Raw genomic sequence first — 26,056 nt, 5'->3', positions numbered from 1 at the left:
TTTAAACGCTCTTGGAGTCCTGAGCATGGTTGTGGATATTTCTCGAAGTATCTACTTGACGGATTAAGTAAAGAGGTGTAAACTAAAGAGCTTGTTTTTTTCTTTGTTAGATGAGATATTAATTAGAATGAAGGGACAACGAGGCCAAGGAAAGTATAAAATTATCATATTAGTAGTAATTGTAAACATGAAGGAAAGAACCTGGACAAAAAGATTCCTGCCGTGGTCTATGCGCCGGTGACCTTTGAAAACGCGTACTAATCTACAGCGGTGATCATTCCTATATCAACTTTACGGGGTAAATATGTGCATTTAAGCCTGGCAGTGTTCATCAGCGCCGCCAGTAGCCATGACGGCGAGTGTGCAACACTTTCTAGACGAATCGCGCTTGAAGGATTGTCACTTACAAATTTAGTTGTGCACTGTCAAAGAGAGGCAGAGAAAGAGCCGACGAAAATGAAAAAAAAAAAGTGTGGCCAATCAGACACACGTCCGGTTAGCTACCCTGCATTAGGGGACACGAAACGAGGAATAAGAGAGATGAGCGAAAAAACAAACTATGGCGCTTCTTCGAAAAGCACGTATCAACACGACCACTGATCACAGTGGTCTGCAGAGGTGCACTGCTGAGATTCAGGTTGGTATTCTTTGCATGGTGCCGTTATTACATACATTCGTTTCGCGAACGAAAGAAGGGAACTTTAAGGGTTCGTTTCTTTATTTGTTACAGCCCTAATTAAAATCAACAAGTAATGAAGCCAAGTAAGGTATTGGGTGCATCAAAATAAACACGAACAGCGACAAGCCTTCGTGATGGTATAGTGCGCTCCGTCCACTTATCACCACAAACTAGCACGCATATGTGCGTAGAGCTGCCGAGCAGGATGCCCACGCTTTTCAATTGTGAGAGCTGGACGGCGCACACTATACCATCGCGAAGACTTGCCGCTGCTCGGGTTTTATTTGAGGCTGATAATACATTTATTGTAGTGTTTTACGCGTATATAGTAAATATTGTTACGCGGGAGATTTATTCACTGAGAGCTGGTCTTGCTAACGGCTTAAAGAGCACACAGTCATGCAGGCCAACGGGAGAACCTCGAGAGTCCAACCCACAACAGCCACGTTGTCGTCTTCTTCATTTGGGTGCCAATTCAGCTGTGTCGGGGCGACAGTTCCATATACGTATCAATATAATAAATACGCGAAGATATTAAAGTGGACGGAACGAGAACTTGCCACCTTGGAACAGACCTGCGACCTTCGGGTAACGATTTCAGATAAGGCGGAGGTCGTCCTCTGTATAGAGTACTTATATGCAGGCAAGCATGGAAGTGTTAATCAGCGCCGCTCGCAGTGATGACGGCGAGTGTAGAACGCTATTCTTTGTTCGCCATTTATGGAGACGTAGCACGCATGTGACCTCTATGTTAATTGGGTGGACAGCGGACTAATAAGCCCTAGCACGTACCTGAAGGCATCAGCTTCTTCGGAACTAAGCCTTTGCTATGAACGCCAAATTCATCATGGTCTTTGGGTGAAAATCTGAAGCATCTTTCTATAAACTGCAATATTCTATTGCGTTCAGAGCGATATGCTTCCCAGCATATTATATGTAAATATTGGTACGTTTAGAGAAGGAAACGTGGCTACGTTATCATTTTCTTGAATGTTATTGCAGCCTCCGAACAGCAAGCAACTGGGGCACTCGACGGGCATCGAGTCCTTGGCGATGAGAGTATTTCATTGTTATTTGATTCTTAACATTTCGCACCTGCTGTGCTGCACTTGACACAAACAAAAGGGAATTATGAAAAGTGTGCGACATGATCTGCAACCCAGCTTAGCTGTTTTAGTTCACGCCTGCGCCGATATTTTTGTTGGTACTTCTTTTCTGCTGCCTAAAGCATTTTGGAAGAGCTCGACTGTTGTCGTGATTGTATTGTCTTTAACTTTTGATGCATTTTGACCAAAAGCAAGCCGTCGCGGCGCGGTCAAAGCCCTTTCATTTCTTAGCACTCTCCACGTGGGAAAGCAATAAAGATTGATCGACCCGGAGAGAATTGAAGCACGCTGTCTTCTCGCCGGGAGGTGTTAATATTGCGTGTCGTCACAGTTCCTAGGCGTATATTAGCCACCACCATGCACGCTCGCCGAAACGGCATCGACTGTCTTGGAACTCAAGAGCGGCCAATCGATGAAGCTGTGCCGGCAACGAAATCTCTCGGCGATCTCGCACAAGCAGCGTCGAAAGCACCGAGTGTGTTCTGGAAGCTGTTCAAGAGAGAAGGAACGCGCGGGCCCTACGAGTCGCGCATATTGTATCTCGGTTATTATTATTATGTTTACTCAATGGGCAGACAAGGTACAATCGGGTTGTGGAGCCGAGTACAATGACACTCATACGAGGTGGTAAATGGGGAACGCCATTTGGCACCGAAACGCAAGATTACACTAAACTCCGTCGTAAAGGTATTTGGATAAGGCACTTTTTAAGGGCGAAGCCCCTTAAAACAGCTCCCGTTCGTCCCTCGTCGTAGTGCGTAACAAGTCTTACGTTTTGACCTGCAAGGTGGTGCCGGCGGGAGATTTTTCCTGTGCGTTGTTGAACAATAAAAAATTCGCAGCGTGAGCGTTAACTAAAAGCCGAATTCTCCTGTGTCTCATTCCTCATCAGCAGCCATTGACATGTACATTAAGCACTATCTGACAAGAAAGGGTTGCTGCGTTATACTCGCTGTGCGTAACCTCCTTGTTTTTGAAAAGCTTTAGCGAGCGTTCGGCCGCAGTGTCATGAATACAGTGAACTAGTATATACCATGAACTCGAGGTGGTTAAAGGTGGGAAGTAGACCCGACCAAAGCGCAAGCCGTAAGAAAGTGTGCGTGTGCCACCTTTCGTTTAGTCCTTTGAATGTCCGCTGGATGGCGGTGCTTCTATATGCGGAATATATGATGAAAAGATGCGAGACGGTGGTACATGGAGTGTTGACTAGATGGACGAACGGACACACAGACTGATGCATGGACGGACGCATGGATGGCTGCACGGACGGATGAACGCATGGATGGACGCAGGGGCGGATGCATGGACGAACGCAGGGACGGACGCACGGATTGACGTGTAGGCGTACGAACAGTCGCACGCATGGACGGGCGGATAGATGCGTGGACGGTCACACAGACGGACGCATGGACGGACGGAAGTAAGAACGAATGGACGGACGGATGCTTCGCCCTACTCTCCATCATTCACCCCGTGGGTATGCTGCCATTTTTTATTAAGATCTCGGAGCTTGGAAGCGCTCTGCCGCCTGTTCAGAGCATCGCCGCTTCACGTGCACTCGCACTCTTCTTCCCTCTCAGTTCCTTCACCCAGCCCGAATGGAGAAAATGATCACCACTAGCAACTAGCGTATAACAAACGGACCCAGACACGGCTTTGTAAGTTACATTCGTAATAGAATATTCCCGGCAACTACGATGTAAGACATATCGGTGAAGCCGGCGTACAAATAAAAAAAAACGAAAAGACGGAAGCGAAGTTTTGTTAATTAGACCTCTGGTACCTCTGATCATATCGCAGAGCAGTATGGCAGTGCTTAGCAGCGTCAAATAAATGTCTGGTCCCTAAACAAGACTTCAATTAAACATCGGAGAGTAAAGAAAAAAAACACCTTGGTTGGAAGCTTTATCTCGACCTTTATTTTCAGTTTTTTTTATAACCACATCCTTATTCCCCAGCGTGTATATATATAACTGACGTAAGCCTGCTCGTCGGTAGGCCCAAGTGAAAGAAACGTTGATTGATATGTGGGGTTTAACGTCCCAAAACCACCATATGATTATGAGAGACGCCGTAATGGAGGGCTCCGGAAATTTCGACCACCTGGGGTTCTTTTACGTGCACCCAAATCTGAGTACACGGGCCTACAACATTTCCGCCTCCATCGGAAATGCAGCCGCCGCAGCCGGGATTCGATCCCGCGACCTGCGGGTCAGCAGCCGAGTACCTTAGCCACTAGACCACCGCGGCGGGGCAAGTGAAAGAAACGTCATCGCGCGTCAATTTGCGTTCTCGCTTTAGTGTGCTCTCTTTCCAGGAACGGCTCCACTGCGGCAGTATCAAACGGGTCAATAAAAACTATCTTCACTTCGCCGCGCAAGTGGTGTTGTCCTGTCCGCTGGTCTCTCTGTCTTTCCTGCTCCTCCTTCTCTGCCCTTTACTTGACTCGATTGTTCGCCCTCCATCTAATACGCCAGGTCAATACGAACACGGCTGACACAAGAAGAGATACGCAAGCCGGCGAAACACGCGCGCCCGGTGCTCATTAGGCGCTGATATCACGAGACGCACTCGAGGAGCGAAAAGAGAGCGATTGTTCCCGATCTGTCTCCGCTAAGAAAATTGGGAAGTGGAACTAATTGAAAATCTATGCCCGGTGCGTGACGGTCCGCATTTGGCGAGGAATTTAACGGCGACCGTTAAGCTCGGGCTTCAGTGAATATAAAGTTGTTCCTTCACGGCCGATAGGGTCGAGCAACACATCCAGGTCCCTTTATCCACGAATTAACATTATCAGTGGTTCGGGAGAGCAAGAAGTGATAAAATATATTTTTGGTACATTACAGGAATGCCGAGGTTGCCATAGAACCGATGGAAACAAGGGAGAGGGGATAAGATGAATAAGAAATACACCTAATGATTGACGACTGAGTCTTGTCAGTTTGTGAACGTGTTCTATAAGTATGGTTCTGACTAAGTGCTTCATATGATGCTTAGCACCTTAGGTAATTACAGGTTGATGATACGCTTCATTCAGATACTTCCACGTTAAGATTTGTTTGCAGATCGGGAACGCTATCCTTGCTCATCGTTTACAGATTTTGTTTTAAGTCTATAAGTTTCTATTTTACATGATTTGTATTCTTCTAAAACGAGATAGGAACAGAAACAAGGTTATAAAAACATTGAACACCATGGGTGGGATGGCAGCTGCAAGTATGGGAGGGAGCGTTGTTAAGGGAAGAAATTGAATTCATTTGTGTATTTTGTGTGAATTTTTTTTCTCTACAAAAAGAATGATTCCCACGCATCACGTCACGAGATGTCTATCAGTATGAAAAAAAAATAACCACTACGGTGGCCCCCAACGCTCCCTGGCTTTGATCATTTTGATGAACGCCGTGATTCCTCCAATAAAGTTGAAGAAACGTGTGGAACGAAAAAGTTAAAAATTGAGAAGGCATTCTTCCCCCGGATGAGGAGTCATTACTTTCTTTTCTTTTCTAATCAGCAGATGTGAAGTGCTCGCGAACGAGCGTTGTTTAAAACTAACATGATGAAGTGCACGAAGAAGAGGGCATAGCGATGGCGGTATACGTACTCAGCCGACCGCAATATCCGTTCCCGACGACGGCGAGCTCTCAAAATGTCGGACGCTGGCTAGGAGAACAACGGGCTATGACAAATCTGTAGAAACAGCCGTACATTTAAGCAAGAGCAAGCGAAACGCACAAAAGATGTGTCAAAAAGCCTTCGGCCACGTTGCTGAAATAACACGAAGTGGACGAGCTGGCAAAAGAAGCAGCGATGGAAGAAAGCACAGAACCAAGAAAAGTTACGGCACTGGGATTAGGCTGAATCGAATCAAACAAAAAAAAAACGGAATAAAAATCGGGGTGGGAGGCAGTAGAATACTCTCCCTGATGAGCTTATAATGCAGCCAACTTGTGTTAAAAAAATCTACTCACGCTCACCCTGTCCAATGCCCTTCTTTCAAATTATGCAGAGGTGCACTCTCGCAAATAAGTTGTGCCTCATGAAACACTGTAACATGCGCTATAGCATATGGCTCTACCTAAAAAAATAAAGAGTGTCGGGGGGGGGGGAGTATAGTTATTACCGATGACTAAGGCTTCAATGCTATTTTCGTATCGGTGAGCGCGTGGCTTTAAAACACAAAACATGAAGCGATAGAGACAAAAAGAAATAAAAATTGTGTGGTCACAATTTCTTTAGGTAGGGACAGCATAGAGTTACAGAGGGCTTTTTTTTAAGCGCGGATAATCTTAGGGGGCATGGCTGTCGTATGCTGTGATCGCCTGCTGTCGTCGTCGCTTGGCGTAACGCATGCAGTACTACATATAGCCTAGCCAGCTGTAGAATATTGAACGCGCACTCACACCAGAAACAAGTCTTCTTCCTCTTCGAGCACCTCGTTGGTGATCTTAACACGTGTTCTTTCTCTTGTTCTGCGAGCGCCTTGATAATAATTTAATGAAAGCAATACTACATATAGCATAGCCAACTATTGCATATTGAACTAGTGCTAGCGCCAACGTGAAGTATTCTTCCTCTTGATCTTCGAATGCCTTCACGACAATATAAAGCACAGACATTACTTATGGCTAAGCAAACACGACAACACAAACGATGTAGGAAAATAGGGAAATGAAGCAAGCGAGAAATCAAAAGAGAAAAAAAGGAGAAATAAAAGAGGAAGAAAATAGAAATAAAGACCAAATATCCCACAAAAGAAAACAAGAAAGACAGCAATGTTGAAAGAAAGAAAGAACCAAAGAAAAAACAAACAAAGCTATGCACCACATACACAAAACATTTTTTTTGCACAAAATTGGCAGAGCTGGAACTCCCGAATGCGAATGTGCATTTATAGATGAAGACGTATGACACCTTATAGACTGCTTACATCATGACACGCCGAAACACCGTTTTAAATGGGAGCTGCTGGCATTAGACCGCAGACCATTTAGTATCAAGAAACTTCCGGGCCCGTGTCCAACTGGAGTTTTACAGACGCACGCTTAAAAAGCGTTAAAAGATTTTTTTACAAGACAGCGGAATCGCTGACAAGTACTAAGAAATAACGACCTTTCCTTTGTATCGCACATGTCATACTCTTTATGCACAGTATCATACGACACCCATCATATGTGTGTGCTGAATTGAACATCTCTATAAGGACCCGACGTGTGCTCTGCTGTTTTCTGCTAGTTGGATTGAATTTCGACGAGGGACACTATAGAGACTCCACTCGTTGACTTTCAAACATTTTCTTACCGTTGTGTTGTGATATGTGCGCATAAGTGTCTTTTTGCATATGTGTGCTCGAGTGTTCTACTTTTTATGCACTGGTTTATATGATTTCCTTTAAGATATGCGTTCGGCTTTCACTCAAGGGCTAAGGAGTAGCCGGTGCCACACTTGTATGCCAACATCTCCTTATATATCATATCAATAAAAAAGAGCTGCACAGCTCCGCATTGACTTCAGGCTTGACACAGTGCGTAGCTGCCTCAATTTTTGTTTTCGCCGGTAAGATTCACTGATCCGCATAAAAAAAAGAAAATTGAAGGTACATTTGAGTCGAAAGCAAGAAAAAAAGTTTCACTTTCCGGTCCCCGTTTAAATAAATTGATGCGCTCAAAACTCATCAGTGGCTTCGTTAGGTTAGTGGTTTCGGGTAACTCGAAAGAAACTGTTTGCTAGCGTGAATTATCTGGCGCAGATTAATTTTCTTTCAGCCTTCATGAGTCTTGCATGAGATGGCAGCGAGCAGAGCAGAGCTTTAGCGCGCTGACTTTTTGATCATCGGGCCCGGAATCGCCGGCGTGAACTGTCGCCAGAGCTCATTAGGTGCCGCCACGTTTTCACTTTCATTTGTGGGATATAGGACGCTTTTTAGATACCCTCAGTGGTTCATTCGACTCGATGGGCCAACCACAACGCCTCAGAACAGAAGCACAACATGAAGGACACTGCACTTAATGTACTGCCGTTATGTGGAGCAACAAGCTTCGTCACTGAAAGTGAGGCGGCCCATTGGAGTCAGAATAGAGAGTACACAGTAGTCACGCCTTGTGTTAAGTGCTTTAAAAGCCTAAAGCATTTACTTCATTGCTTATTCGCCATTTCGACCGATCGGTTACTGCAACACCCACAGAAGCAGATACGGAGGCTCATCAGCCATGCAGCGAATGGTATACCGGATGCGGTGTCGTACGGTACACCTGAATACGCAGTGTAAGACCATATGCGAAGTGGTGTGTCGGGACGGCGGCATAAGTTCGAGTTATAGTGATGTCGTACAATTTTCCTGGTACGACAGACCGATGTCAAGGGAACCATGGGAACATGAATTCAATGCCCATAGAAAGAACAAGAGGTGACCTAGATCTCATATTTGCCTACTGTTTCGTTGACCCGAAAGCGTGTAAAAATATACCCTACTTCTACCGATGGCTCATGCTCGCTTTTATGGATACAAACAACAGTGATGCAATTGAAGTTTGTTATATACCATCCCTGTCATTAATGTGATGGACTACCATTTTGTAATATCATTGTAGTAGTTGAACTCGCGTATTCACACTGACAATCATCGTTGGATGGCTTCCACCACAAGATGTTTTTAAATATAACGAGAAAAAGAATATTTCTGGAAAAGCTCCAATTTGGTGTGTGCGTTGAGGCACCATGCTGCAATCTTTACTTCAGCAGCCGGTACACGAACATTTCATGCTGAGTACGTTCCAACCAGAGGTGAGCAAGTCAGGGGTGAGTTCAGACCTCCGTGAAATTTATCAAACGTCATCGAAGTAAGTGAGCAGGTTGATCTCGTAACTGAGCACATATACTTTCCGATACTACATTTTCCTAATGGCTGAGGCGCGCACGTATGTGAGCCCCTCGCGAGCATATAGAAATATATTATTAAAAGCGTTGCTAGCACTTTTGCGTCAAAAGCAGCTGTTTTCTACGAAGCGGGGAGAACATTTTTTATCGAAGCAAAATCCGTTCTGGTCTACTTGTAAGAGGAACGTCGCAAGGTTAATCGCATTTTGAGGTTAGTCTTTACCACTTAAAAATTGTGCTCGTTGACCGTACGGTCTTGGACGGCATCACGAGGTAATCTTATCAGCTCTAAGACATTCGTGTTCGATGACGCTTCCGAGTGGAAATCCTCGGAAGATACCTTATGGAAACAAGATTTCCTTGCGTTTGTCGTGCCGCCTTGGAAAGCAGTTCTACTGACAGTAGTCCATGCACGTTATTGATTGTCGATATCAAAAGAGAAAGACAAGGAAAAGCACCACACACTCGGATAACTGTGGTTCTACACAATGAAAAATCGCTCAACTTGCTCTTTCTGTCAGCGCAATATTCCGGTACATCACGGGAAACAACCGGAAGATAAAAAACAGCAAAAGTGCGTCCGGAGGGGCACACGGAAAAGACAAAAGGGTTTTCGCGAGAGAAATGTAATTACGCCCTGACAAATGGCCGCGCCGAGTGAAAACACAAGATATCTTGCTCACTCATAGGCGACGTTTCTTGTCTCTCTTTTTCCCTTTCTCGTTCGTCGGCACTGGTCTCTCGACGCCACGAGTACTGCTGCTGCTTCGGAGACAACGGCTGGTGCATGCGATTGGCTACTTTATTCAGGCGCTTCCTTGAAGAATAATTGCCGAAAAGCAAGGCGTGTGAGCTTATTTGTCATGTCTGTCTTGAAATACACGAACGCGTATGAAAAAAAAAGTTCGCGAGTTCTTTTTTTTTTAGAGCGCTTGAATGATAGCGACCAAAAATACTGCGCCGATTTATGTTTTATATATGTGCATTTCATATTGCTAATTCCAATAGGAAGTGTCCTAACTTTTCTCTATTATGAGTAACTCACTCACGCGTAGAAACTGGAACAAGGTCTAACCGCCTAGTATAAAAATGTCAGTTTCTAACGTTGTAATAAGACTTTTGTAATAAGCTGTTCCCTCCTGCTGATGAACCCGCCGTCACAAACATGAAATAACGCTCCAACGGTGAAGACGATGATGGCAGTGGTATATGGTCGCATTGGCTTTATTCCGCCGTCTCGCCTGCAGCTGTTTTTTCGTTTACATTTTTTCGCGTGTGTGAGTACGTTCTTTTCTTACTTTTGAATACAGCTTGTCGTGACACGGATGACTCATCAGCTGTGAAAGACAACGAAGAACTTTCGGAAAGGTGGCGAAAACATCTGCCGCAAGCCTCCTCTTCGTAACAAATATTGTTCTTAAACTACCAGCCGCACGAACGAAACAGGAGGCCACTCTTGAGTGCCACATAAATTGTTATAGATAATAATATATTTGAAAACAACACCTAACGCGTTGAAAAAGTCAATTTATTTATGCTGCTCTCAGAGGTAGACGTTAGTTGAACTAAAATCAAAACGAACATTTCACTAAATAACAAAATCTACATGACTAACATTTAAACGACCCCCTATTGACGTGATGGCAGTGGCGGAGTCATAAGATGACACGATGAGCAAGTTTTAGAAAGCACAGCTGCATTTGCAATAGTTTACGGACCGAATGAAGACGAAACCACCTCGAACAAGTAGCAAAGTTCGGGCGAGTTGTTATTCCATTTCGTAAAGTAATTACGGAGCAAGGGAAGACGTAGAAAAGCGCGACGAACAGTGCACTGACGAAAGTAAAGCAACTTGCCCAGGTCACTGCTCTGAGGTAGTAGCTCGCTACCTTTATGTTATCTACAAAAAAAACACTTGATTAAGGCAAGCTTCCTGATGACTGGAAGGCACCTAATGTTGTGCCCGTTTTCAAAAGTAGTTGTAAATCAGATGTATCAGATTACAGACCAATTTCTCTGACACCGATTTGTTGTAGAATACTTGAGCATGCTTTTTTCTGCTTTCATGAATCACATGACTTCAATTAGGTTTCTTAATTCTAAACAACACGAATTCAGACGGGGTTTTTTCGTGTACTACTCAATAATTGAATTCCATCATAATACAGGATCGGCTTTAGAAAACAAAGGACAGATTTATTGTTTATTTTTGGACTTCAGAAAGGCCTTCGATACGGTATCACGCTCGAATCTGATTCAAAAACTGCAGAACTTGACGATAGATCAAACCATTTGTCGATTGATTACGGACTATTCAGCTTCAAGAAAACAGAAGGTTGTTCTAGGTGGATCATGTTCATGTTTTGTTTCGGTGAAATCAGGGGTACCTCAGGGTTCCATGCTGAACCCATTTCTCTTTCTTGTATTTAATAATGATATTTTGAATGTAGTCGAGAGTTCGACGAAATGCCGTCTGGTCAGGTAAAGGCATTGTTGAAAAAACAGGTCACTGACCAATGTCAAATAAAAAACAAAGACGTTTCGGGATCCGTACGGATCCCGAAACGTCTTTGTTTTTATTTGACATTGGTCAGTGACCTGTTTTTTCAACTGATATTTTGAATACAATTAGGTGTAGTATTTGAATGTTTGCAGATGGCTATGTGTTGTATACTGAGCTGACCGACCAAACGGATTCTACCCAGCTTCAGGATGGCATTAGTTACGTGGATGTATGGTGTAAAAATAATGGCATGGTGCTAAACATTAATACATGTGTTCACGTCAGTTTCACTAAAAGGGTCAATAGGTTTACAAATTAGTACACCTTAAACAATCAAGTTATTAGGAAAGAACACAAGTACAAATACGTGAGTGTCACGTTTTCTGAGGATGGGGGATGGTCTGAACACATTTGCAGCATTCTCAGCAGAGCTGGAAAAGCCCTAGGCTTTTTACAAAGAAATCTTCAACGTGTAACGAAGGAGGTGAAACAGGCCGCATATTATGCCTACGTCAGACCAATACTAGAATATGCTTGTCCTGTGTGGGATCTATTTCACAAAGTACATATTCGTGCACTAGAGCGTATTCAGTCGATAGCAGCAAGATTTGTTCTGGGAAAATACGGCCGAACTGAAAGATACCAATGTATAAAAAAGAGAACTTAATTGGCAATACTTGCAAGATGGAAGACGTAATCTAAGATTGAAACTGTTTTATTTAATCGATCACAAGAAAACAAGCATTAATCTTTCAGAATGTTTAAAACCAGCACATTATCAATCCTCTCGTCATGACCACAAATTTTAAGTACGGCCGTACAACTGCAGATCTAATCTGTTTAAGCGTTCTTTTTCTCCACAAGCCATTCGAACTGAACATGTTACCAGCTGGTTTAGTTGGCCGCAAGACTGCGGATTCATTCGATGGAGCACTGTTGCCCCCGCAATAATGCCTAAGATGGCGCTGCGGGTAATGTTCCAAATAAAGAAAACAAAACGAGCAGTCATCTACTGCTGCCCACCCTTCCTGTACACAACCTACGCAATTAAATTTTTTTCATCATCGTCATCGCTCTTCTGGTTGTCCCATGTTTTCATTTGCACTGTAAGTACTCTACGAAATCAAACAAGTAGACCGTGTTATGTATAATTCACAGAAGTATAAGGAAAGAATGCAGCCAGCTCGGCATCGCAGACACCGACGAAACAGCGATGCTGGTGACCTTCTCTTCGTCAGGCTGATGCATCTTTTATTTGCAAGTGGTTCATATGTGCTGTATCACTGCTCTTTATCACACGCTATTTCTTAAGCTCTATGGTGGTAGTACAGTTTCATTGCATATTGAAGATAGCCCTCTTATAAGCAGGTTTACAAAGGAGCCTTCATTCAAGATGCTCCAACGTGTTGTACCACTGTGTTTTATCAAACACTCTCTCTCAAGCTGTAAGGTGGAAGTATAGCCACAGCCTTTTATACCAACAAAGTACCACGTGACCATGGTGCGACTATAATGGAAACGAGCAAGTAATTAGTTGGGCTAACAGTTGCTTTCTTCCTTTTTTTTTTGGTGGAAACTGTTTGCTACGGAATTTTTTTTTTTTCAATTTCTATGCCACGGAATCGTTTATGATCAAGGTAATACTTTTTGATGGGCCACACGTACACTTTTTGCGGCTTAAACCTGTTTGTTGGGCAAACTTCTGCCTTCAAGTTTAGTAAGGCCGGTGGTCAGTCGTGGGATTTAACCTATGTCTGTGGCGCATACCCTTTATGATGCCCACAAGCGTTACCCTTGATCCAAGTCATGAAGGATTCGGCTAAGAACCACCTCGTTGTTACAACTGGGAGCCACTTTTGCGAATTACCAGCTAAGTTCATCTTTGAGGAAAAAAAGGAACAGCCATGGCTAAAGATGCTTACACGTAGCATAACAAGCATCATTAATTCGTAAAACCCAGCGCAGCAGATCGTATAACCAATACGCTCGACCGAGAGAGACACGCACTATAGAAGCGTGAACGAAAAAGAGAAAATGTAAGCGAGGCAGCGACGCACTAAGCTCCTTCGTTACAAACTTCTCATCCGATGGCGCAGTTCCCGCTTTTTTTTGCGACTCCTTTGCGACGCAGACTGCGCGACAAGCGTGAGGTGTGCCATCATTTATGCAAAGCGGATGGGTTCGGGACGGGAAAATTCCCAGACCTGTGTCGCTTTTTGTTTTGCCCGATCTTCCTGTCGTTTGTCGGGCCAGCGACAAGGCTTTATACATTTGAATGGCGCCATGCATCGCCCTTCTGGGTGGCAGCTACTATCACTCTATTAGTGCAGGCTTATACGCTTTACTTTCTAAGCACTTACACTATTTGTTCTTATTTGTTCTTGAGGACTTGAACTGCTAGATGCTGCTGTATTTATCCCCTTCAGCTGTGAATTATGATGTACTGTATGTCAGATTCGAAAACAATAATCCAAGGCACTCTATATTTCATTCCAAAAAAACAGAACGGAGTAATCTGTTGCTTTATATTTGTTTCAGCAAATGCATGTAATTAACCTGTAAAAATATATTATTATTCTGCAGACCAGCATTCTCTATTAAAAAAAGAATGAAATCATATATGTGCACATTTATTTTTTGGTTGCAGGCTTTCTGAAAAAAAAAATAAACTGATGCTTCTGACGTTGGTTCTAGAACGCTGCATGTCGATTGACCGTCGAAAATAGTAATGGATTCAACAAAGTGATAAGTAATGGCCATAAGCAGACATAATGACTATGCTGAAGGCTGAGTAAGCAGAGAGTCTTGCTTTTTTTTTTTTGGCCATAGGTTGACACAACTGACATAAACAAGTTTCGTACACTAGCGTAGCCACCGCCGCTGGGATTATAGAAGACTGTTGCACATTATTTCTTTGGGAAACAACAGGTACGAAGCAAGAGATGATGCTATCAAAGTGTAGAAAAAACACCATTTTACATATAGATTGAATAGTTAATGTTCGCATGCATTATAAAAAAGGTGACACTTTGAAAAAGGACATAATTCTTCTGATAATTTCTCTTTTGCAGTTGGAACAGTTGTGTCATTTTATTAGAGCCTAGGCAGTATACCTGAACAAACATAATACGTGAGTCCTTGCAAACAATAATTATGCCGTAGTGAGCACTGCGATTGCCTCCACGGGAATTTTTTCATTCCTTTCAAATACCATAGATGCACTTCTAATTCTAACGCAACGCAAGGTGGCGCCTCAAATTCTGACGAATCGCGCAATGTAGCGGAAAGGCTATGAAAGAAATAATCGACTTTGTGCTACAAACGAATGGTTGTCACCGTCCGTTTCAAAGGACATCGAATTTATACTAGACGCTTAAAAGGCCCCTCGATAGACATGTCTTCCACATTAAATAATCAAGAAAGTTTTGCATAGATAAGCTTTCTGGGCAGAACTTGTTCACACACGTGACTTTATGTAATAGTATTTTTAAGGGCCCCTAAACAACATCTGAAAATATGTGAGCGTGAGCGATTTTAAATGAAAAGAAGAGAAAAGTGAGCCCCGTAACTGTTTCTCAGGGGGAGGACACCTCAACAGTAGCTCACGAGAAGGGGGGCTAAAGGAGGGATTAAAACGATAGGATGAAAAGGGAAAGAGATAGACAGGGAGAGAGGAAGGAGAGGGCGAGGCACAGGGAGAGCGAACGACAGAAAACGACGGAAGTAAAGAGGAGATTGGAAAGATGGACACGGTCGCAGGAGTCCGAAGACGGGGCACCACTCGGCGAGAGCTCTTGTCGGCGTCAGGAGATGGCGTAGGGCGAGCCCAGTCGGCCAGAGCTGCGCTGTCGTCGGAGATCGCGGGGGCACAACCGGCCGGCGCGAAATATAGAGAGCGAGTCCTCTGGAAATATGAAGAACTAGCGCGTTATTTTCTCCAGGTACTTCCCGGATCGCGAAGCAATTTGTGACGCCAGCAGTTTGTTCACGTGACGTCAGGATGAAATAAGCTCTCGATTGGTCGGCATACGAGAGATGTCTGTTGTGCATTATTGCATGCCCTGCTTTGGGAGCAGTCACATTCCCATTTAGCTTCCTCTTGCATGAACTGATTTCATTTCGTTTTCTGAGTTTGCAAAAGCGGAGATAGCAGCGTGTAGTCGAGGAGCACGAAATTGGCCGAACGCCTAATTTCTCGTGCTTTCTGAAGAAATTAGGAGCGAGATGAAGATGTAGGAAGGGTGTTAATTTTGAAGGCTAGAAAGAAACTACTGCTCGCCTTTGAACTCAATGCGGTTTAGGGGCCTTTTACGTCATAAACTGCTATGGGTGCCTTCTATACTCTCATGTAGACCATGCCGTAGACGCTCACATCAAAAGTTGCCTATCAAAACTGGTTATAACAGAAAGATATCTTTGGTACTGTCTGGCATATCAACGTCTTCTTGAGTGTAAGTATAGCGTCTCCGTTGGCAACCAGAATTAGTGCACTGGTACGAGATTCTTTTAGCATATTTGCCACGGGTTATGCACATACGGGTGCGTTACCTTAAGTACTATCTCCCGTGGAAAGAACCGTTATTTTTTCGTCTAGCTCGAGATCACAAGCTTAAGAGTACATTACTCGTACGAAGCTAAAAGCGTCCACTGCGGGCATATTATAAGCATGGAACATCTATCATTTGCTAGAGAAAGTTCACATACCCTGCGTATGTATTTATGCCTCTTGTTCTACCATAATACAAGTACCGATAGCTGACCGAAATAAAGGACAATCAGTAATTGACGCTTCAGTCTACGCGATAAAATAAACAACAAGCGCGCTAATGCTTCTACGATGCGAGAAAGTTTAGCCAGGACATTTCGCGGAAGAACCATTAAATGTCTTGCCATAAAGTTTTATGGAAAAGCCATAAAATTTAGCCAGGGATTTCGTGGAAAAACAGTTAAACTTATAGAAGCAAAATATCTGCACTGGCTGAGCCAATGACAACTTACGGGCTCGTTTTACTTATTTTTTGACGAAATAGCATCACTTGTGTTTTAGAGAACACGGTCCATGCCACGAACAGAACTATGTGTTCACTATTCGGCGGACACAGCTTGCTCTCTCGGTGACTTCGCATATGTATCTGTCGCTAAAGATGATTGATTGCATTATTGCTATTATAGTGTAGTGGCCGCACAGTGACGTTTTCGTCTTTTCATCACAATTCGTGATGCCAACAGTCTGTTCCCGTGATGTTATGAGAGAATAAGTTCTAGATTGGTCCATACACGAGGACTATTTGTTCCGATTTTCCACTACCCTGCTTTTGACAAGCAGTGGCCCGCTCGTTCAGCCTTGCATCCCTTGAATATCGTGCGCGATATATAGACTCATACAGCTTTGTTTTGTGAGTTTTAGACAACACAAGATGCCAAAAAGCTCAAAATCCTGATAGGCCCAATGCTTAGTGCTGAGATGGTCAACAAATAAGTAGGGAGGACGAGATAGAGGTGATAGGGGAGTGTAGAGGAGAAAAAGGAAACACTCTTGCGACTTTACACTCGGAGCGGTTTACGCCCCTTGAAATGTAAGGACATTTTTGCATTTCAACCTCATTTAAATGCGACCGTAGTGCCCAGAAATCGAACCCGCACCCTCAAGCTTAACAGCTAATTACCTTTTGTGGTAAGGTGCCACTGCTGGTAGGAGGATGAAACTAGCTTGCATGAATGTAAGTGGAATGTGAATGTATCAGCGCTATGATAATACGTGCGGAGTAAAAATATCGTGCCAAACAGAGCTGTATCCCTGAGCAGCATGTAGGAAAGAAACAGCGCAAGCAGGTGATTATTGTTAAAATTGATAGCATCGACAAGAGCTATTAACAGCCGTTGTATTAGCGGCAAGAATAAAACGATTTGATAGAAACTTGAAAACTGGATGGAGTTGTTTCAGGTAGTTTCCATGTCTCTCTGCAGTACCGCCATGAAAAGTTCAGAGCTGTTCATTCAATCATGTGGAGACGCGGGAAAATTTGTCACTTTGGTGCCACCATAATGAAAGCGTGCCAGTGCGCATCACTTGCTGGGAGCAGTTCTCTTAGCCCCGCTCGTCTATACCAGGTGGCGCAAGGCTGGAAGATGTTAATGATCGGCGCATAATGAACAGCCTGCGTGAAGCAAGAACGACGGCCTTCGGTCTTTGAAATGAAGAAACGTTAAGCAAACAGCAGAACAGTGGATGTGCCTCACTGGATGACTTGGGTATATGGCCATACGCTCTAAGATGTGCGAGCTGGAAGACAGCCTAGCTCGAAGGGTCGATGAAATAAAATCAGTGATAACTACTTTTGACACCTAGTGGAAATCTATGAAATAGCTCTGGATGAAACAGTTGGAGCGAGTGCCGACTACGGTTGCTTGCTAATTGGACGTAATACTGGATCAACAACGTAGTCGACTCCAATGCGTGTACCGATGTGCTGATGATGCACCGTGGAATCTACATGGTGCATCATCACAGCTGAAGGCTGAATGTTTAGTTCAACTGTTACCCGTGCTGAAGCTTTGCGCCTTCATCGTTTGCTAAAATATTACAACTTGTCTCGCCACTTACCTTCACGCCACTATTACTCGTTTGCTCGAGGCGTTAACGTGACGTTGATAGGTGCAGTCACTCACTGTGCATTCGGATAATAAATGTGCATGTGCGTGGTTTTTCAGAGCCATGGTCGCGTATCTTTCACTTGTTGGGTAGTTTACGATACTGTCTTTAAACGCTTATTCCTCCTCACTTTGCCGCTTCTTAAGATATAATGAATAGCGTAACCTAGAGCTAAGGTCTTTCACTCAATCTGTTTTGTTGCAAGCGTTGTTACTCGCTTTGGAGAAAGTCCTCCGACTCAGCGCCCGTCTTCGATGCTACGCTGGTATAGTTTACGACGTCATGCGCTAAAGCGCCGAGCTTCCACTCCAGAAGCCTGAACACGTGCCTCCTCGCAGTCGGTGAAAGCGCCAACTTTCTCCTTCTAGCAGGAGAAGATAAAGTTGGCAAATACCCGGCTCACCAGCCAGCCGGAGTCGGAAAAGAAGCGCGAGTCCTGAACCCGGAGACGCTCCTTTCCAAAGGGGCTAATGGCCGGTTTCGCAGCTCATTACGAGCACGAGAGTGAGTGGCCGTGGCAGGAGAGGGAAAGGGCTGGTCCCTCGTTTCTCTTGGTTTCCGACCGTAACGTTCACTCGGTGCCTTGGAATTCCGCACGGCATTTGCGAGTTAGCAGAACGAGGCGCTCGGAATTCCAAGCGTGCGCATTTATAAGAGCTGGCCACGACTAGTTTACTTTTTGCCTGCTCGGGCATAGTGCTCTCGCTTGTTTGTTTTGAGCCCCGACGAAACTGATTTCAATAATGCGCGAAGTGCCAGGAATTCCTCGGGGCGCGGTCTTTCTGTTGCCGTTGGTTCGGAGTGCTCGCCAGGGTCGTGGGAGCCCGCAGCTGCCTTCTCTTTTGTTTGATTAGAGAGCCTCATCAGATAATGACTGTCGCCTTTCGTCTGCGCACTCTCCTTGCTTCCACGACGACTGTGCCGTTGAGAATGTAGCACGCGCGGGTCAGCCTTCGCCCTTTTCCCCTAACGACCGGAAAGGAATGCACTGTGGGGCGAGCGAGCGCTATAGTTGCGTTGTTACAAGTAGGGTCACTTGCTTTCAGAATAGCAAGTGCAATGCACCCACATACACACGCAAAAACACAAACACACTGCAGTATCTCGAATTAAACAATGTGTTCACAGGCAGGCGTCGACAGAACATCGTTACATCTGCCCACATCCGTTCCAAAAGAAACAACAATAATAACATATCGCATTTTGCTGTCCAAAACCACGATGTATGCTTATGAGAGGTGCCTTAGTAGGAGGCTCCGGATATTTTGACCATCTGGAGTTCTTCTGAGCCAACTAACATCGTGTAGTACACGTGCCTCTATAGCATATCACCTCCATCCAAATGCGGCTGCCGCGGCCGGAATCGAACCCGTGACCTGCAGCTGAGCACCGTAACTGCTACATCACCATGGGGGACAAATAAACAGAGTGAGATTTTTTCATTATTATCGTACTATTACTGTCCGATATTCCCAAATTAGTGTGTAATCCCCCCCCCCCCCCAAAAAAAAACACGGAGGCTTGAAGAAGTATTTTCTTCTTACTTTCTCTTCTTAATTACAGTGCACTTGTAGCACCTTAATAAAGTCCTTTGAATGATTTCGTTAAATTTATTGAAGACATAGATTAAAAAAAAAACGCGGCAGTCTAGGAGAAAAAGTAGGTGGATCCCGCAATTGAGCAAACCGCCCAAGGTATGCGTGTCGCATGATTGAAGACGATATGTACACACGCGAGCAAAAGTGTACGGACCACGCTAGAGCGTGCCGTAATCGCTTTTCATACCGTCTAGTCGCGAGACGTACGTCTGCTGTCGAGAGAGCTGCTTGACGGAAAAGCTGTCCAAAGCATTACCCTGGCGGAGTTCGTCAGAGAAAGGCTCTCAAGAGTAAGCGCGTCTTGCCACTGGACGGCGCCGGCGACAGAGGTTAACCAACGATATCGGTCGGTAGAGTTTTGTGATGGTAGTAGATATATACATTTATATGCAGTGGTAGTGGTGGTAGCAGTAAATTCTGAAACTTGTGAAATACTGTCTGTTAACATTCCCTACGAACATTTTCTTCACTTTTTCCTTTTTTTTCATTCCTTACCTGTACCCTGTCTTGCGGCTTGACTGTGTTTCCGATTGGGTCCGTGATTTTAGCATTGTGTCATAGGAAACTTATTGTTTTCACAAGGAATATTTTGAATAATCAGCCTAATTAAGAACGCACTAAAGTACTTTTTTTGTTGAAGCAGTGCAGGCGGGACGAGGGAGAAGAAACAGGAGTACAAAATAGGCGCCGATTCGCAACTACCAATGCAACGCTTGCAAAATGTGATAACACAAGTGTATCTGTATCATCCGTGTACTTCGTGTGATGTGAGTTTACGTTGAAGGGCAGCAGATAGTTTTGGCATGTAAGATTTTAGATACATTACCTTAGCAAGTAAAACAAAGACGCCCCATATTATTTGTTACCGTTATTTTGGAGAACTTTACGGGCGACGTACCAGCCTACACGTTTTCAGTGGTTTGTAAGCAAAAATATTTCGACTTAGATGCATGAGAGAAGTTTTTAGAGTTATACAAATTTACGCCATCATATACACAATTTCAGCCACAACTACCGTACGTGTCCGTAATTCCTATAGTTACAAGGAAGATGTTGGTTGTACTTATCGCAATGCAGAATTGACTCATTCATCAATAATATGAGCCCCAATGTGGAGGTCTCGTTTATCTTCTTTCTCTATACTTAAGACAAGAATTGTGAAATATTACCAACGCCGGGCAACGCGAATGCATTTCGTCGAAAGTATATGAGAGACCAATTTTGAAACTGATGCTGGTCTCGGTATTCCTAATGATAAAACATGGCCTCAGCGCTGAGTAACTTCAAGTCCATAGCTGTGAAATGCACGTGCTTAGATATAACCTACAACGGCATAGCATTGAAAAGATAATTAGAATGTGGAGCAACCAGGTGGTCAAAATTTCCGGAGCCCTCCACTACGGCGTCTCTCATAATCATATGGTGGTTTTGGGACGTTAAACCCCACAAATCAATCAATTAGAATGTGGAGCAAGTGTTTTAAGTCCAGCACTATTGTTCATTGTTAAGCGTCCCGTTCCGAATCGCCACGTTTTTCTGTGTTGTTTGAAGACTTTACATCTCTGTATTTATATCTTACCAAAAAGACTGTGTCCTATAAGTATTTAGCTTTTCTTTCGGTACCTTTAGTGAACACTCTACGGTACAGATGTACGAAAATGATACAGAACTGTGCAGAAGTATGGCACTGGTGTGTAACACTGTCTTGAAGCAACACAACCACTGAAGTAGTGATCGTTCCTCCATTGAAAACTGCGCGCAATGAAGACACGCTTTTGCTGAGGGCTCAGCCTCTCCTGGTAATTGCTGCCATTAGTGCATATGGGTTACAATACATTGATGAGAAATTAAGGTGCTTGCGCTCCTTGACGGTCAGTTAACATTCTCGTGAAATACTTTACGAGCATTGATTGAACGCTTCTAAGATTAGTATTTATTACGACTTGATGTTCACATTAGTTTGATTTCATTTATTGATGGTTTTATGAAATCTCGGCCAGTATTCAGAAAAAAGCTGTAGCACTAGTATGGTTCGTACGAATAAATTCAAAACAATACTGATGCCTGATAAATTACTGGCAAAAAGAGCCACGTAATGAGAAAATATCTTGAACTTGGTCTCTAATGTATACATACTTTTAAGCTTCGTCATTATATTTAACACGTACATAAACGACCATACGTGTTTTTGAACCTCGTAAGGTGTACGTCAAGTCGCCGTAAAAGCCAACCCTTCTTTGTATAAAATATCTGCTGCTCAAACGAGGGTGTACGAAGTGTTTTTCATATGCACGTGTAGCAGTATGGTAATCGCACAGCACGGCCAACCCACTTTTTTTCTCAGTTCCTAAGAAAACCTTTGGAGTCGACGGCTGACCTGTGCGGACATGTGATTTGAGCAACACTGTTTCTTTGAGCCATTTCGCACTTTTGTTGTGTACACACATTCTGCAGTAAATTTATAGAATAGAATTAGTCAGAAGCAATGAGTGCTTAAGAGCGCCGACTCAAAATATGGTTTGAATGCAATTTAAAGGGTGATTTAAAGGGTTCCTGAATTTCGTATCGCTCTGCATTAATTGGTGGACGAAGCGTTTCTTCTCTGGTAATTTCTGCAATTTTAGCTTTGGCTGCCTTTCGGCAAACGTTCATTCAAAGGCGACGTAAGAAGCTATGTATTCTGTGCATTGCGTCAGAGGCGGATAGCAAATCTGAAAGTAGCAGTTTCACACATAGCACGACCGGCGAAATCCTGTCGGTCCCGAGGGGATACTCACGTTCGCTTTGGCTTGTGGTCTCCTCCTAATCCACGACTGTTGACGATCTGGCACATTCCCAAACCTTTGTTACCGAGTTTGTCGAGGCCTCGCATCAAAAGACGACGGCCGGCGCCGTGGAACAGGTGGCCGCCGCCCGCAAAGGGCACAGCGCTCTCGACGGTCGCCGGAACCACATGCTGCTCCTTGCAGGCTTCTTGCTGAACGCACTCGGTGAACACAAAACAACCAGGCCGCAAAAAAAGGTTGCGGTGCGTACGGGCACTTGCACTACCCACTTCACCTGACGCGCATCGCCGCTTCGACTCGAGCCTGCGTATCCGAAAGCGCGTCGTTTCGATCCGCTTCGCGCCGACACGACTTTCGCTTTGCCGCCGGAGGCTCGGAGTCGTGCCTTGCAAGACCCGTGCGGCTGCCGCCTGGTGGTGTGCGCCGGCAGCACGACGGAAATTTGCTGTCGACTAATGCGACGCTATATAAAAGGGGGGTGGGGACGCTCGGTTCGTACATTGAAGATGTACGAGATGCTGTGTCGTCTCACAAATAAAACGAAATTGCTCCTTTGCGAAACGACATAGCGTCGGGCATTTTTTTTTTACGCAGCGAAAACTTGCAGTTTATGGCATCACATACTTCCCGAGACAGTACTGAATGTTTAAATCTAAATTTACTACACACAAGTTATTTCTAAGTAGGCAGGGCAATACTGCACCGCCAAATAATTTCGCGACGTGGTATATAGCTCTCGGTATATGTGTGCTTTACTGCATGTATTTGCTGGTGAAGTCTCAAGCAAGGTTAGGAAGCCGCACCCGTTTTATGCCCCTCTCGTATCGCGAAAGTCTCCCCATAGGCCAAATAACAAGGGTCTTATTTTCAAGCTAGCGTGTGTAGTGGAAATGTCGTGTAGACATTTACAATGCCATGTGTTTTAGTCATTAAGAAATATTTAAATCATCATCGATAGCTCCGATACTGCTGCGGTTCACGGCGTCTTAGCAGTCATCAACAACAAGTGTGTCGCGAGCACAAACTGTACAGTAGCGGAGAAAGAGAGAGACGGAGAAGGGCTCATTCGCAGAAATACGACGCACATAATGGCATTGTGCGATGACAACATGAGTTTAGCGCTATAATTTTATCAAACATTTATTTCCTTCGAAATAAGATGCACTCTAAATCGTGCATCATGAGTATTGCGAAATAAGTACCGAAGTACAATGCAAGACGACACTAGAAATTTATTACTGCGTTAGAGTGTGGCGGAAGGTGACAACGGGGCGCCTGTGACACGTACAGTATCGCAACACTACGGAGGACGTCGAAAACTTAGTGCCGTGAGCCGAGAACAGGGATACGGAGTTCTGAAGCTGCCACTGCCAGCTTCAAATACATGTAGTAACATTCGACCAGAAGTGAATAAGTGCAAGTATTGCCACTAAACACAACAGAAGTGCATATACTCGATAGCGTACACATCCCTGCAAATGAGAGCCGAAACACAAATGAGCGGATACGTGACGCTTGAAATCTGTAGGGGCGCGTATACATGAAATGGAATGACCCAGCATGTGTGGTCGTCAAAACCTCTCATCTGGTGTACGTGTCTTTGAAGGCTGGGTTCATCAATTTTCCATATGTGTACCAACATGCCGAACACCAGACTTTTCTGCGTATGGCACAGGCAGGGAGGGGGGGGGGGGTTATACCGCACCACGAAATACGGAATACCATTTCGCTCGCTCCGGGTCGTCCCACTTCGCGCTGCACATGGAAAAAGGAGGAGGGGGCAGAAGAGTCCTCTGTATTCCATGGAACGGCATAGGCTCGCACGACACGCAAGAAGAAGAAGAAAAAAAAAGATCGATCGTTCCACGTTAGCGTACCACAGGTTCCGGCGGGCGACTTGCGCAATGTTTGAAGTGCGATGCGGTGTAACTGAACACAGGCGAAGTTCGCATGAGCCACATGACACAAGCAAATCGTTTGGCTGGCACGAAAGACAAGTGCCCACTGAAATGGGCCGCTGTGCCGGGAAGCAAGACTTAATGGGTGTTGTGGTGGTCGTGCACCGAAAGCTGACGACGCATTATACCGCTACATTGGTACTGATGGCGCGCACCACGAAAGGCAGTACTATACAGCGCGAGGACCTTTATACGCGGCCTGTGCTGACCGCAGCACCCCGAGGCCTCGTAGGCGCAGTGTCCTTGAGGGGAGCTATCGCAAATAATTAATGACGAGGTAAATCTCTATGCGCCTAAATTATTCCTGACGGGAAAGCGTTGAGATCGCCACTCACTCAGTCGAGAAGGGCTGGGTGGGCACAACCTAAAGCGAACTTAATATAAACGCGAAAAAATATGCGCTTTACACGAGGCGTCATTTTGGCTCTGAATCATTATATATTTCATTTTTTTTTATTAGTTTCACTTCGGCAAATTACACAGAGGTGGTGATCAAGGTAAAAACAGTAATGGGACAGCTCGAGGTCCCTTTAGGCCCCTTATTACACCGTGACAGAGAGCTCAAAAATCATATTACCGAATGAGTTTTATAGTAAAAATATACAGTAATTGTGCAATACAGTAAAGAGTAATCAATAATAAACTACGATATATGACAATGACACGTAAAACAATTACAAAGATAAGACAAAATCATATTAGTTTCTCTTGAAGACGCCTATAATTATATTAGTGGCATACATGTGGCATTTTTTTTTTCAGAAAAAGCGAAATGCAGAGACCGTAGCTAGGTTAAATTTCACATGAGTTTAAAGCGCGCCTTAGTATATTTAACTTATAAAATAGTGGGGGGTCGAAATGGCACATATCCCGAGTTGCAACACGAGCGCAGGCCGTTTCTACTAAATTAATGAGCCAAACGCCACACTTGTCTCAAAGTGAGCCAAATCCATTCAACCAGCGCTGCGTCAACAGTCGTGACCAAACCAGCCAAAATGATTTCATCCAATCTGGTTCATTTGTGTCGTAACTGGCTTGCAATTGTGCTTACGTTCCACGGCTGGTTTTTCTAGGGCGAGTTGGTACCTAATGAAATACATCGTGATGTAGGGCAAAACTTCAATATAAAGAGTAAGACGCCCACTTTCCTAGTTCTTTTTGCCCCTTAGTGTTTCTTTTCTAGTTTAGCGCCACAGCATCGTGTCTTTCTTTCGCTCCAAGACATATGAAATGAAGGTAATGGGCGCGGATTGATCCCCTGAAGAAGTGATTCGAAGCGGCATGGCATTAAGCAAGCACAAAAAATAGGAAGACTTGAAGCACTTTTAAGGCATTCAGTAGATTCCAAGAACAAAAACAAAAAGAAGAAACGTTGCCGACAGTCCAGAATTGTGCGCCTTTTGCCAAGAAGGGCCACTTGCTCTTTATGACGGCACCAACGGAAGCACAATAATAATGTATAACTTTATCGCAAAATATTGCTATATATATATATATATATATATATATATATATATATATATATATATATATATATATATATATATATATATATATATATATATATATATATATATATATATATATATATATATATATATATATATATATATATATATAGCCCCACCGCGGTGGTCTAGTGGCTAAGGTACTCGGCTGCTGACCCGCAGGTCGCGGGTTCAAATCCTGGCTGCGGCGGCTGCATTTCCGATGGAAGCGGAAATGTCGTGGGCCCGTGTGCTTAGATTTGGGTGCACGTTAAAGAACCCCAGGTGGTCGAAATTTCCGGAGCCCTCCACTACGGAGTCTCTCATAATCATAGCGTGGTTTTGGGACGGTAAACCCCACAATTTAATTCAATATATATATATATATATATATATATATATATACTCCAATTT

The 26,056-nt window shown here is 44.1% G+C and overlaps 1 protein-coding gene across 1 annotated transcript in view; it reads right to left on the bottom strand.

Moving 5' to 3' along the window:
* LOC119177636 (uncharacterized) overlaps positions 1–22,548 on the bottom strand; it is a 142,190-nt gene extending 119,642 nt beyond the window's left edge. The window contains exon 1 of the mRNA XM_037428905.2: positions 22,189–22,548. Coding sequence (XP_037284802.2) covers positions 22,189–22,283 — 95 coding nt within the window. The 5' untranslated portion in view covers positions 22,284–22,548. The remainder of the gene's footprint in view (positions 1–22,188) is intronic.
* Between the last annotated feature and the right edge of the window lie 3,508 nt (positions 22,549–26,056).

The sequence above is a fragment of the Rhipicephalus microplus genome, chromosome 2, assembly GCF_043290135.1.
Source record: "Rhipicephalus microplus isolate Deutch F79 chromosome 2, USDA_Rmic, whole genome shotgun sequence".
Lineage (NCBI taxonomy): Eukaryota > Metazoa > Arthropoda > Arachnida > Ixodida > Ixodidae > Rhipicephalus > Rhipicephalus microplus.
The sequence above is the reverse complement of the archived record's forward strand: the minus strand, read 5'-3'. Positions and strand labels throughout refer to the sequence as shown.